At 43.8% G+C, this 14,218-nt stretch overlaps 1 protein-coding gene across 1 annotated transcript in view; it reads right to left on the reverse strand.

The window, feature by feature from the left end:
• Positions 1 to 14,218, reverse strand: part of LOC103004316 (uncharacterized) — a 353,565-nt gene that overhangs the window by 269,248 nt on the left and 70,099 nt on the right. Inside the window, 1 exon segment of the mRNA XM_007179046.2 lies at positions 7,432 to 7,459. Within this exon segment, the coding sequence (XP_007179108.2) occupies positions 7,432 to 7,459 (28 nt within the window).

Here is a 14,218-nt window from a genome sequence, read left to right on the forward strand (position 1 = left end):
GTCACTTTCGCCACAGCACTGCCTACTTGGAGCTCACAACACCTGGCACAAGGCCTTTGAGCTCAGCCGGCCTATTGGCAATACCTCATGTGTCACCAGAGAGAGCCGGTGACGTGGCTGGGGGACCTGGGAATGAAGAACAAGCTGTAGAAAAACAATTTTATATTAAAACAAAACCAAAAAATAAAGTGCAATGCAGGATGCATCTGAGAAACACTTTTCACATCTTTAGTCCTACAGGGATTTGCAGGAAGGTTGGGGGGACAATGGGGACAAGGAGCTGGTGCTAGGAAGCAAGGTCGGGTAGGGTCAGAATCAGAGATGGTGTGCTTTTCTTATTAGGAGGGAACTTTCACAGCCGGCAGGTAAAATGGCTAAAGCTGCTAAAATGATGCTCCACAGGAGTTAGAATCTAGGAAAGACACAGATCAGGGGAATCACCAACTATTAATACCCTCAGTAAACTTCAGTGGGATAAATGGTTTGCAAGCTTCCCTTCCAAATCTGAACCTCTCTCTGGTTGTGGCAGCATTTAAGGTCAACAGACCCAGATGCAGGGAGTAAACGTGTTCTTGACCAAGAGGCATAGCATTTTGGCTAAAAGGGTGAGCATTTCTAGGGTTACACCATCTGGATTCATGTTTGGCTCCCCCTCGCTTTGCTGGCTGTGTGACCCTGGGCATGTTATTTACTTCTCTAAGCCTCCTCTACAAAACGTGCTGAATTGTAGTGATGGCTTCACGGGAAGGCTGTGAAGATGGAACCCGGGTGCACGTGTGAAGCCTCTGGTGTGGTGCCTGGTACAGACGCTCAGTAAGTATTAGTTACGGCTCTGTTAACTCTTACTCCAATTGACCCAACACTGTGGTTGTTGATTAACATCTAGCTATCCCTCTAGATGGCAAATCCTTGAAGAGAGATGTCTGGGCTGGTTAATTTTATTTGCACTTCTCTCCCCCTCCCCCTCTCCCAATCCACTCGCTACTTTTTTTTCCAGTGGCTGACCCCTGAGGGCTGATTCAGCAGTCTTTGCAATCTGGCTTCTGGGGGGGACCTGCCAAGAGGAGACAACACCAAAAGATCCAAAGGGCATAACAGAGACTCCAGGGTCTCTATTCCCCTGTCTCAGTCCCTACTGGGCAGCAGGTGACAGTGGCTGCCTGCCTGCTCTAGAGCCACAGCTCTTTTGGGACACTTCCATGGCTACAACTCTCCCCTGCTTTGGAAATACTCTCCCTTTGCTCCTTCAGACCCACTGGGGTTGCTCCTGCTGTAGCCCCAGAGCATGTCACAGTTCCTTGCTGGTCTCTCTTCCCTGACCTTTGCAAATGGTCCCTCCATTAAACTCTGTTCAATTGCTTTTCTGGACTGTGGCCTATTTCCTGCCAGGGCTGTGACTGGTTTGGTGCTTTATCTCACTCATTTGTTCATGTCTTCAAATATCACCCCATCCGTGAAAGTCTTCCTTGATCCTTACAGCCAGAAAAAAAAATCTCTTTCCTATGCACCTTCAAAACAATTTATAAGGCAGGAGAGGGGACCTGGAACTCCACTACCCCTATCAACTCAACCATTTTAGAGCTCAGGCTTTCTCAGAATTCACAATATCACTGATCTCATCTAGTTCCCCTCCCTTTCACCTTATCTTTTTTTTTTTTAAATAAATTTATTTATTTACTTTTGGCTGCGTTGAGTCTTCGTTGCTACGCGCAGGCTTTCTCTAGTTGCGGTGAGCGGGGGCTACTCTTCGTCGCGGTGCGCGGGCTTCTCATCTCGCTGGCTTCATTTTGTTGTGGATCAGGGGCTCTAGGCTCTAGGCGCACGGGCTTCAGTAGTTGTGGCTCACAGGCTTAGTTGCTCCGCGGCATGTGGGATCTTCCTGGAGCAGGGCTCGAACCCATGTGCCCTGCATTGGTAGGCAGATTCTTAACCACTGCACCACCAGGGAAGTTCTCTTATCCTTTTGCAGAAGACAATCTGAGGCTAAGATGCTTTAATGGACGTATCCAAGGTCATAGCTAATTGGTTTTCAGATTTTTAGCCCAGTGATCTTTCCCTGGCCCCAAGCTGCTCCTGTTTAAATCTGAGAGCCTGATCTGGAGGCTTCCTAGGGGGAAATAGTCCCTGGTCCCTGGTATTTGGAGACAGGAATTGGCAGTTTTGCCTTTGCATCAGTCACAGAGATCTCCCACGGAAGGGATCATTCCATGAATAGGAAATGAAAGCAGCCCCTGATGGTGCAAAGGCAGGGGCCTAGATAGAACAGGTGACCCGTGGGCACAGGAAAGGAATGCACTGAAATGGACCGGAGAGGCGGGGCCTGCAGAGGAGCAGAGGCGGTGGAGGGCAGGGTTGTCAGCTCACTTCTGTTGTGACGTCTTGCTGTGGGCAGCACCCATTACACCCCACCATTGGTCTCCTTCCAAAATGCTTCCCTCTCAAGTCTTTCTCTTCTCCATTCCCTCTTCCCATCTCTGCTTATGGCTCACATTTTCATGTGAGACCCATCATTCCCCCCAATTTCTTTTACAGCTTGAAAAGCTGCCGCCCCAACAATGGGATTAACATCCCCACAATTGGCTGCAGACGGTTCTTCCCAGAACAGCATGTGTCTTCAGGATATTCTCATTCAACCTTGCTGCTACTATGGGTCTGGGGATGCTGAGACTCTAGGATCCTTATAGGTTTTCAGTCCAATCCCTGCCCCTCAACTTATACAAACAAAGCAAACACCAAGATCCAGGGAGGCTGAAGGTCTTTTCCTTAACATCCCTTAACGTGATGACAGCTCTTAATCTCTCTAAAGTGAGTTACTTTTATTGCAATTCACTGCCAGTGTTCTTTATACTCAGCCTGGCCTTCCTAATCATTTTTAATGTGAAAACATATTTAACAAATTTGGGGACTATTGGGGACTAACATATTTGGGACTGTGCCTCCCAAACCTTCAACATCTTTTACATTCTTGACATTTTTTTTTTCAATAGTATGAGAAGGTCTGTGCAGATGCAGCTTCAGGCCTCCCAGGACATATACACACATCTGCCCTCTATATAGAATTCTGAAGCCTCCTCTCGCTTTCTCACAAGAAAACTACAGAGTTCTCTGAAGTGAATCAGATCACAGAAAAGGAGGGAAGAATCTCATTCATTCCAACTTTGCTCCTTTTTAGGAGCAGATCACATTTCAGAATCCTACTGTACCCTCTTTCTAAGATACCAATCATAAAAGCCGATAGTTATCCAGTGCTCTCCCTGCTCTAGGAGCTGTGTGCATCCCCAGGACTCAAGTAAGCCCCAGGGGTACAAGTTTTTGTTTATTCTCCTCTCTGCACAAAATCTGCCAGGGAGGTATCATGGTCCCAATTTTTGCATAAAATTGAGGCTGAGAGAAGTTGAATAATGGAGCAGTCACTCAGCCAGCGAGTAGCAATGCCGGAGTGAACCTGGCTCAGTCTGGCACAACGCCTGACCTCTAAACCCATTCAGCTGTGCAGCAGGCCTGCCCTGTTGCTGTGGTCGCCTGCGCTGACCCCGAGGAACAGGACCTCAGCTCAGACCAGCCAGTTAGGGGGCAAATCTGCTTCTCTGCAGGCCCATGAGCCAGCCAGTGAGGGCAGGAGAGGAAGCTCTGGCCAGCTGAGAAGTGTCACACAACAGCGCAAAGTTCCTTGGCTCAAGCCCAGCGGGTCTTTTTCCTGCCCGAACAGAGTTTATTTGGCCAGAGAATAACATGAAAGGGATAATATGGTTTTCTTGTTCCTTCTTTCAGACTTTTATCTACATTTACCGCCCACACATGTTCCTGCCCATCTCCCCTTTCTCCTCTGCTCCCCGTTTCTAGCACCTTGGCTTCAGTGATAGGAAACGTTTCTTCTCCGGAGTTTGTCAGAATTGGGTCACAGGAGCAGAAGAGTCTGGCCCAGATGCTGGACCAGGAGAGGCCAGGCAGTGGAGGTGCACAATATCGCCCCCCACCCCCTGGCGCCTGCAGAGCGGGGCTCAGCTCCACATCCAGCAACACGGCTGCTGAGACAGGAGAAGGGAAGAGCCAGGGCGGTGACGAGGCCTAGAAACAGGGAGTGTGTGGAAGTAACAGAAGCCAGGGTGGAGAGCTGCCCCAGGAGGACCCCCAGGGGCCTGGGGAGGAAAGAGCCCTGTCAACAGGAGCCTTCCTGGTCCCTGGATAAAGCCTTAGGTCGGGAAAGGTTTTTATAATCTTCCTTCTCAAAGTTCAGGTTGGCATTTAAAGCAGATACGTTCATTCAACAAGCACTCCTCATTTGTGTGCCAGGTATTGTATTAGGAGCCAAGGGTGCAATAAATAGAACACAGGTTCTGCTGGCCAGGAATCCACAGCAAAGAATTACCATTTATTACGTGCCAGCCATCATTCTAAGTGGTTTACACATGTACCAACTTGCGAGTCCTTAAAAGAACCCTGGGAAGCAGGCACTGTTACCCTCATCACCACCATCCTCACCATGCTCACTTTATCGATGCAGGAAGTGAGGCAGAAAGAGATTCAGTGACTTGTCACAATTAGAGGAGAGTGACTCCAGACTTTGATATCAGGCTGCTTGGCCCCAGATCTGCTGGGGGCCAAACATCACGGACCAAAGAGAGCAATGTGTTGGTGTTGTGATGAAGGAAGTGACAGGAAACCCAGGGAGACTTCCAGGAGGGGGCAGCCTCTGAGGTGTAACTTGGAGAAAAAGAGAGATCCAGTGGCTAATTCAGTTAACATCCAGTTCAAATTTGAATGTCAGATAAATAACAAATAATATTTTTGGTTAATATGTCCCAAATATGCATGAGACAAATTTAAATGGGCATCCTGGATTTTTATTTGCGAAATCTGGCAACAGTACTCATCAGTCAAATGTTTGCTTGGATAAAGACTACTTTGTCAGGGGTTGAGTGTTGGAGTAGGTGAAACTGTAGGGCTGATGGGGACAGGTCACCGAGGGCCTTGGATGCCATGCTTAGTGTTTTATACTTTATTGTCATAAAAGGACGTAAAAGGAGAGGGGTTAGAAGGACCAGATTCAATGTGTGCTTTATGAAGGTCTCTCTCAGGACAACATGGAGGAAGGACAGGGAAGGCAACAGGAAGTAGGGAAACTATTGTAACAGCTGCGAGAGAGGTTCCAGTGACTTGGATGGAGACCAAGGGGCTGAAAAGGAGAGGGCAGGTCCAGGAGAGTGTAAGGTGACTAGGCCGGCTTCAGAGGCGCGTCACGTATGCAGGGTCATGGGATCCACACTCAGTAGGGTGCCACTCTTGGGTTAATACTCTGCTGTTGCCATCTTGAAATTCTTAATAATTTTATCTTTGAACTTGTGTATTTTAAGTGAAGTCCAGTGGGGCACCAGAGCATGCTCATGAGGGGAGGATGTACGCAGAATATGTGTGTCCACCATTTCAGCAGCTGCATTCCAGTTACTGTCTTTGCGATGCTCCATGAGCACAGAATTCCAGGGGGCCCACAGAGCATGCGAATTCAGTGAGACTCAGGGTGAGTACAAGGTAAGCAAGTTACACATACAACTGAGTAAACGGGGTGCTGACAGCCCCTAGGGGCCATGCTTCCCTTTTGAACCAAACTTTGTTTCAGATGCAAAAAAAGCCAATGAAGTCCTAAGAAACACAATCCTATCATACCCTTTCATGTGTTACTTCCTTGTATTTGCCAACCACTTATGCTTAAAATGATGACAGAGAAGGTCAGGAAAAGATAGGGCAATACATCGTTCCTTTTCCCTCAGTCCTTCCTCATTTATCAATAAGTCGAAGAGTGTGTTGGTAGGATGTACATATATGAAGAAGAGAAATAAAAACAGTGGAGTTAGTTTTGTTCATGGTTTCCATTGTTCTGGTAAGAGTGGAATACGTGTACACTCTATGAGATACAAATGGTGTAATTTTAGTGATTCTACTCCGGAGTTAAATGCTCTGATATTTGCCTTTACAACTGACATTGCACATTATAAAGATGGACAGTGAAATTCATGTTAAGAATTAAAAATCTAATCTTTCTTTACTCAGAACAGTATTAACTAACAAATAAAAGCCACTGTGATGAGTTGAGGGAAAGACAGACTGTAGAGGGAAGAGAAAAGCTTTCTATTTTGTATTTTTAAAGGCTCTTTCCCTGAGTTTTGAACAAGGGGCTCCACATTTTCGTTGTGTCCTGTAAAATCCATTGCCTCAGCTCTGGGTAGAAATGGCACCTGCTGGAGGAGGGGGTAGAGAGAATGACTTTGCTGGCTTATTCCAAGGTCATGGTTTGGTGACTGAGGAAGGCAGTAGTACTTCTACTACTGTTAGGGACAGGGCAGCCAGGAGGAGGAGTAGGGCAGGTGGTGATGGCATCTCAGTATCTCTTGTGTTGGAGGTGCCTGGGAGACGTTTAGACAGAACAATCCTCAGCTGGAGAGGCAGGCCTGGTGCTTAAGAGAGAGATGGGTTATTCATGGGAGGCGGGCCTCGGGTAAATGGTCAAGGTCTTTCAGGGAGCAGTCAGAGAGAGGGAGGGAGAAGAGCTGTCCACATTTGCAGAGCACTTGCTAAGGCCTGTAACTCATTTGTTCCTCACCGGAACCTTAGGAGGTGAGGGCTACTGTCCACGTTTTACAGGTGAGGAGGTAGCTCAAAACCTTCCCTGACCACTCCCTCCTCCTCTGCCTCTCTTTCTCTCTCTTCTGTGCTTAATTTTTCTCCATAACATTTAGGTCACCATCTGACATATTGTATATGTTACTTATTTATTTTCTCTCTCTCTCTCACTAGCATGCCACTCCCTGAGGGCAGACTTTTGGTACATTTTGAGTACTGCTCTATCTTTTTGTCTCAATTGAGCTTGGACATGAGGACCCGTGGGTGACGGGTTTTTCAGAATTACCAAAGAAATGGATTTAATAAAACTGTAAGATAGGGTAAAGGTCCATTACTCTTGATACCCCTCTCGCATGTGTCTCTTCATTTTGTCATGTATAAAGCATACTTGTTTTTCTTTGATCCTCAACATTTCAGGTTGAGATAAAATAAAATGTATCAATATTAACATATACACACTACTATATATAAAATAGATAAACAACAAGGACCTATTGTATAGCACAGGGAACTATACTCAATATCTTGTAATAACATATAATGGAAAAGAATCCGAAAAAGAATATATATATACATATATATGTATATAACCAGATCACTTTGCTGTAAACTTGAAACTAACACAACATTGTAAATTACCTATACTTCAAAAAAAAAAAAAATCTCAGAAAAAAAGGTGGGTAGGAATGATTATCCAGCTGGGTTGTTTTTGTGAGGCAAAAATGAAACAGTATGTATTACATGTTGTAATATGTAAGGTCCCTATGAATGTCATAACCGCTGTCCAGAAAATTATTTTTTCCCTTCAATAACTTGCTTGTCCCTCTCTCCTGCTCTACGTCTCATTCCTCCTTCCAGCCCTCCTACGCCACCTCTTCCTCCTTCCTCCCCTTCCTTCCCATTCTCCACGCCCCCCACCCCCGCCGCGCTTTCCTCCTCCCTCTCTTTCCTCCCTCCGCCTCCCTCTTCCTCTTCTGGGCTCTAGTCCCTTCCCCCACGTCTCCTTCCGCCCCCTCCGCCGCCTCTGACTTCTGATGATAATCTTTAGGTTTTTCCGCCTCCTGGTGGCCAATATGCATCAGTGCATGTGCTACGTGCCTGGGAAACAGTCTCCGTCTCTCTACCAGTATGTAAGGAGTGGGTAATAAACAGGCAAGCCAAGGGCTGTGCTGTGCAGAATCCCAAAAGCCGAAAGACGTGGTGTTTTCCCGCAAGAACATTATAAAAGATTTAGAAGGTCTCATGAATAGATTAGGATTCTGTAGGCCACAAATTCAGGAGTTAATTCTGTATGTTTATTTAATATACAATATAAACTGAGGTATATCTCAGTCCCCAGCCCTTTTCTGCTTAGTGGCAGGACCTTAGCCAAATCGGGCTACACCTAAGTCAGTGGGCTTTGTCTTAGTCAATTCAGGACTTTATCAACTAATTTGGGGACTCCACGTCTTTTCGGAATTTTATGTCAGTTTGCGCATGAAGAGAAGAGCTCTTTGTCCAGGTACCCGGAAGAGTTGCCGGCTCTCAACTGATATCTGCCCACTAGGAGATCTGCCTCTACATCCCTGTGCTTCGGTTTCTCAGCGTGGAACCCCGCAAATCCCCGCGTCTTTCCTCTGCATCCTGGCGAGGTGTCCTGGGGACTCTGCGCCTCTCAGCCACATGCACACCGAGCGGGACCCGGAAACCTGCTTCCGTGGAGCTTCCGTTCCACGCTGTGGTTCTGCCTCAGCTCCTCCGGAAGCCGGGTCCGCTGGGTTCCTACATCTTTTTCTCTAAAGTAATCTTGATTTTTTTTTTTTTTTTTTACTGTGATCCACAGTAAGAAATACATTTTATATTGTAACTCAAGACAGCATCCATATTTATATACATACCATTTGCTCTTATACCTTTTTGTTCTATTTGATATTTTTAAAATGTTGGTCGCTACTCAATGTATTGATTTTACAATCCAGTAATGAACCAGGACCTGCAGGTTGAAAAGAGGGTGAAAAACACTGTCCTATGATTATTGTCTGTGGCATAAACGTTATGCCTCAAGTCCTGCAGGGCTCTGCTTTGTTACCCAAAAGACAGGATTTTGAGGCTCGAAAGTTTACTTTCAAATTATAGTTTTTGACATGGATATTTAAAAATGATTTTGAAAGTAAAAAGGCACTTAATGTCATCATATTAATGCTGTAAGAACACTTTTATTCTGGCATGAGGACGAACAGAGAGTTTTCTGATGCAAAAGGATAAATACATGAGTTAATATTTCTTAATATTTTCTTGCCTACACCTTCTCCCAAATATGCCAACGTGGCATATTGATTATTTTGCATTAAAGTTACTTGAGAAACGTTCAGTACAAGAAGAATACTCTGACCCTCCTTTTCTTCACTGAGAAACAAAGTTTCTATGGAAAGGTATCCTCCCTATGCAGAGAGGATGGAGGGCATCCTTATCTGGGGAGACAAGGAATTGGAGGCTGAGAAAGCTGTATACACAAACTTTGTTACTTCTTCATTAATTTGCTACCCCAAGCAAAAAACCCTTTGTTTTGTCAAATCTTCGCAAATAATTGATTATTTGTCTAAAAAGGAACATAAAGAGCCTGCTTTGGTCACTTTCTAGGTCCTATGCCTAAGGGGCTTCCATATATACCAAATTAAATTTCTTTTTCTCCTTTTAATCTGTCTTATATCAATTTGATTGTTAGACCAGCCAAAAGAACCTAGAAGGGTAAAGGAAAATTGTTCCTCGCCTACACGAGGGATCTGGAATTTTTTCTGTAAAAGGCTGAATATTATATATTTTTGGCTTTTCAGGCCATGTGGTCTCTGTCATAACTACACTTGTGTCGCAGCCATAGATAAATGGACATGGCCATGTCCCAATGAAACCTTATTTATTTATGGGTGCTAAAATTTGAATATTATATAATTTCGATGTGTCACAGAATATTATTCTTCTTTCCATTTATATTCAACCATCTAAAAATGTAAAAACAGCTGTGAGTGATACAAAAACAGGTGATGGGCTAGATTTGGCCCAAGGACTATGCTTGCCGACGCTTGCTTTAATCTAACGACTTGACAGTTGAGAACTTTCCCAAGGCCTGGTTTTAAAATTCTACAAAAAAATTGGGAAGTGATTTACTCAAATGAAGGAAATCTGGTGAAGGAACTGACCTTAAATCATAGCTTGACTCTTTGTTAAAGTGCTTTATATTTAATACAAATCAAAATGCATAAGTGAATTATTAGCATTTCTATGCCTGGGATCTAGTGTGTGTTTTATATACTGGACGCTTATATCTTAAAAAGGAAAACTTTCTGCTTAGTGGAATATTTGTAATTTGTTGTTCTCTATGATGTTTATGCCATAAAACTTAGGCACTTCTATAAATACATATAAAATGTAAATGTGTGCAATACTAGAATTCTTATAAGTGTTACTGCATACTAAAAGGAATTGGTCCAAAGGGCAAACTCTAATGAGAAGATTCATTTATAGATTTCTTAAAAAAATTTTTTTTTTGTAGATTTCATACTTTGATCATAGCTGGGGCGGGGGCGGAGGGTGTGGGTATTGTGTCAGTCAAGTTGCCTGTTGTCAGGTTCATCCCCTACCCTTCTCTTGCTCTGCTCTGTACCACAAGGAACTACGTTTCCCAGGCTTCCTTCCCCTCTGGCTTCTGGGTAGGTGTAGCCAATGGGAGGACTGACAAAAGATTGGAATGCGGGAGGAAGGCAGAAGCCAGGGCATTTCTCCATCTCTCTGCTTTCTATAGCATTTTCTGCTGCAGCTGCATCTGTTCTCAGACTAGAGCTCCTCCCTCTGGCATCCTAGCTCCTGCTGCTCGTCCCTGGGTCATCCTCTGTTCTAGCCCCCGCTCTGGGCTCTAACGCCACCTCTTCCCGTTGTCCCTCCATCTTTAGGAGAATAACAGCTTCTTGCTGTTGGTAATCTCTGCATTACCCTCCTGTGAGTCCCTATACTGACAGCCAGTTCATTTTGCGCTCTCTTACAATGTCTTTCAAATACGGCCCAGACCATCTGCTCCTTGAAGGTCGGGAAGGCAATCTCTGATATGAAATCATAACTCAAAAGACAGACTCCTAAGGACTCTTAAGTGTAAACTTTAATTTTCTCTCCTGAAACGTCAGGTTACTGACACTGGTAAAGTCCGCTGACCAAAGACCTCCAGGAATACGCTTGTAGTCAAAGTTAGGTTTGGGGAGAGAACACACTGGAGGAATCTTGGGGCATCTAACTAAGAGGGAGTTGGGAGAAGCTTATTATTCTGAGGAGGGTGTGAGGAAATCAGACATAAGTTATGGATTGGGTGTTGTCAGGAAGCAGGGCAATTCAGTGAGTAGGTATTTCAGTAATCTTTATGTAGGAGGAAGGAGGACTAAAGTGAGGCTGGAGCTGTTACTGGTCAGAAAGCACAGTCACTTAAGCTGGAAAGGGGTTTACTTATCTCTGTGATTGCAGAGTATCCTTATCTCTTTCCTGTTTCAGACATAGTTATGGAGGGACCTTGTCTCCACCTTGTTCTATCACAGGTAACAGAGTGGCCTTGTCTGATTATTGTTGATACTGTAAAACATTGTGTTCAAGTGTCCTAGCGTTTAGCTTCCAGCTCCTGGAATTTTTCTCTTTTTTAATAGTTTTAACACCAACCTCACAGACGTATTGATAAGATTGAAAATAATTATATAACACCATATGAAAATTCAGAGAAATGTTTTCGGGCACATAGTAAGTGCTTAAAATAAATATTAGCTTCTTTTTATTGTCGTTATTGCTAAGCAATGATAGACTAGACCTTGGAGCCAGCTTGTACTAGTTTGCAGGAGCCAACTGTACACATCTCTACCTAGCTCAACATTCAATGATTTCAGTGACTTCACAGCTGTAGCTTGAGTCAGCTATGGTAGGAGAGTCTATACCAGAATAGTGTTTTTCCCTGGAGAGCTGGTTATTAAACATATCAACATACCACTGCCTGGGATGACCAGGAGCCTCAATAGCCCAGTGAGAAATGAATGTGGAAATGGAAGGGCACTTAAGAAAAGTATTTGTTTTGATTGGAGTCAGAAGAAATTGGAAAGTCAGTCTAAAGTAAAGTCATACCTAATATGAAGTCCACATTATTATGAGACTTTTAGGGTAGTGTAACATTTGCAGAGCACCACTATCCATTTCTATATTTCTTTTTTTTTTAATGTGTACAAAGCTTTATTTTTTCTTGATCAATATTTTTTTATTGAAGTATAGTTGATTTACAATGTTGTGTTAATTTCTGCTGTATAGCAAAGTGATTCAGTTATATATATATATATATATATATATATTTATATATATATACATTCTTTTTTAAAATATTCTTTCCCATTATGGTTTATCATAGGCTATGGAATATAGTTCTCTGTGCTATACAGTAGGACCTTGTTGTTTATCCATTCTATATATAAAAGCTTACATCTGCTGACCTCAACCTCCCACTCCATCCCTCTCCCAACCTCCTCTCCCTTGGCAACCACCAGTCTGTTCTCTATGTCTGTGATTCTGTTTTTGTTTCATAGTTAGGTTCATTTGTGTCATATTTTAGATTCCACATATAAGTGATACCATACGGTATTTGTCTTTCTCTTTCTGACTTACTTCACTTAGTATGATAATCTCTAGTTGCACGTTTCTATATTTCTGCCCAGCTTGGATTTATAAGGTGAGGAAGTGAAGTGCAGGAAGAATCCTAAATTAGTTTACAAAATAATTATACATTATTAACGAGGTAATAATTTTTAGAATTTTGGAGAAATTTGTGTATTTTCTGCCATATTTGTAGCATGTGTGTGCTAATGACTCCCATTACTTTATCACTTGTTGTATTATGAGAAAGATGTAATTATGATATTTAGAGTTAAGCACTAAAATGTGGGACATTAATAAGCAAGCGATAATAAAACACTACTGTATTAGTGATGTGTTAGTGATACCAGTTGCTTTATAGCACCCGTAAAAAACCCATAAATAAAAAAACCCCCATAAATCTCAGTTTTTCACCTCAATAAATGTTTTTCTCTCAGGCAACATCTAGTGCAGATTTTCTGGTTGGTCTTCACATGTTCGCTAAGAGACTATCGTGTGACTTTGGAGTCTAGGACCACGGAGTCCTCTGTGTTTGACAGATAGAAAGGCAAAGGGACATAGAGAGGAACCTCCCAAACCAGGAGAGGTTTTCCTGGGTCAAGGCTCAAAGTTTCAAACTGGCTGGGTACAATTCTTTCCACATTCCATTGTCCAGATCTCAGCCACATGGCCGAAACTAATTGCAAGGGAGGCTAGGAAATGTAGTTTAGAGTGAATGTTTGTGTCCTCCCCCCCACCCCACCCCCCCCCCCCCCCCCCCGCCCCAAGATTCATATGTTGAAACCTAATGCCCAGTGTGATGGTATTTGGAGGTGGGGCCTTCGGGAGGTGAGTCGGTGGAGCCCTCATGAACGGGATTAGTGTCCTTATAAAAGAGACCCCAGAGGACTCCCTGGCCCCTTCCACCATATGAGGACACAGCCATACTGAACTGCTGATGCCTTGATCTTGGACTTCCCAGCCTCCAGAACTGTGAGAAATAAATGTTTTTGTTGTTGTTGTTGTTTAAGCCACCTAGTCTATGATATTTTGTGATAGCACCCCAAACAGACCAAGACAATTGTATTTCCAAGAAGAAAAGGAAAGAGACTTTGATAACTACTCTAGCAGCCTCTGCTGCAATAATTTACCACGTGTTCTGTGCCACAGGGGATCCACAACCAAAATGAGGGACATATATCAAGTCTGAGAGTCTGATTTCTTAGAGAGGCCACCATCCCTCTGGGTCAACTTCCTGGTGTTTGTTCTTAGCAGGGAGTGATAGCCATGCTATGGTGAGGTGGGTGTGGTAGCCAAAGGGGATATGTTACGTGGAGGGCAAGCTGACCTCTCAGATGGGCCCCTAAAGAGGCTGTGCCTTAGCTTTTAGTTTAGTTATTTTCAATAGGTAATCAATAAATATATAAGTAAAATATATGGTATACTAGATGCTGATTTATAGTATGCAGCATCTAGCCTAGGAAAAGCAAGGAAAAGAGATAAGGAGAATCAGAGGTACACAATTTTGAGACTACTGGACAGGATATTCTGAAAAATGATCCACTACTGTAAAACAGACGCACCTCTCTCTGAAAATTAAAGTTTCCAGTTCTTAATCTTGAAAAATGGGTCCAGAGCTCAGAATTCATTTTTCAGAATATCTTTTTCTAGGCGTTCAAAGCGACCTCTCCCTTATTTACATCTCGGGAAAAAATCTCATTGAGATTCGAACCCCGCCTGCAGTTTCCCAGACAGGCGCTTTAACCAGTCAAACCATGGTGCCGGGATCACTTGCTTCCTCCGGCAAAAAAGATTTCCTGCTCTTCTTAGGGGCAGTTTCAGATCCAGTGATCAGATTCGAAAGAACTCTCGCAGTATGAAATCGATGATTTCAACTAAGGACAAGAGCGGGTGTAAGGAGACGCCGTTGTCTCGCATATGGGAGGCGGCACAATTAAACCGGCCGACCCTGGGT

The sequence above is a fragment of the Balaenoptera acutorostrata genome, chromosome 10, assembly GCF_949987535.1.
Source record: "Balaenoptera acutorostrata chromosome 10, mBalAcu1.1, whole genome shotgun sequence".
Classification (NCBI taxonomy): domain Eukaryota; kingdom Metazoa; phylum Chordata; class Mammalia; order Artiodactyla; family Balaenopteridae; genus Balaenoptera; species Balaenoptera acutorostrata.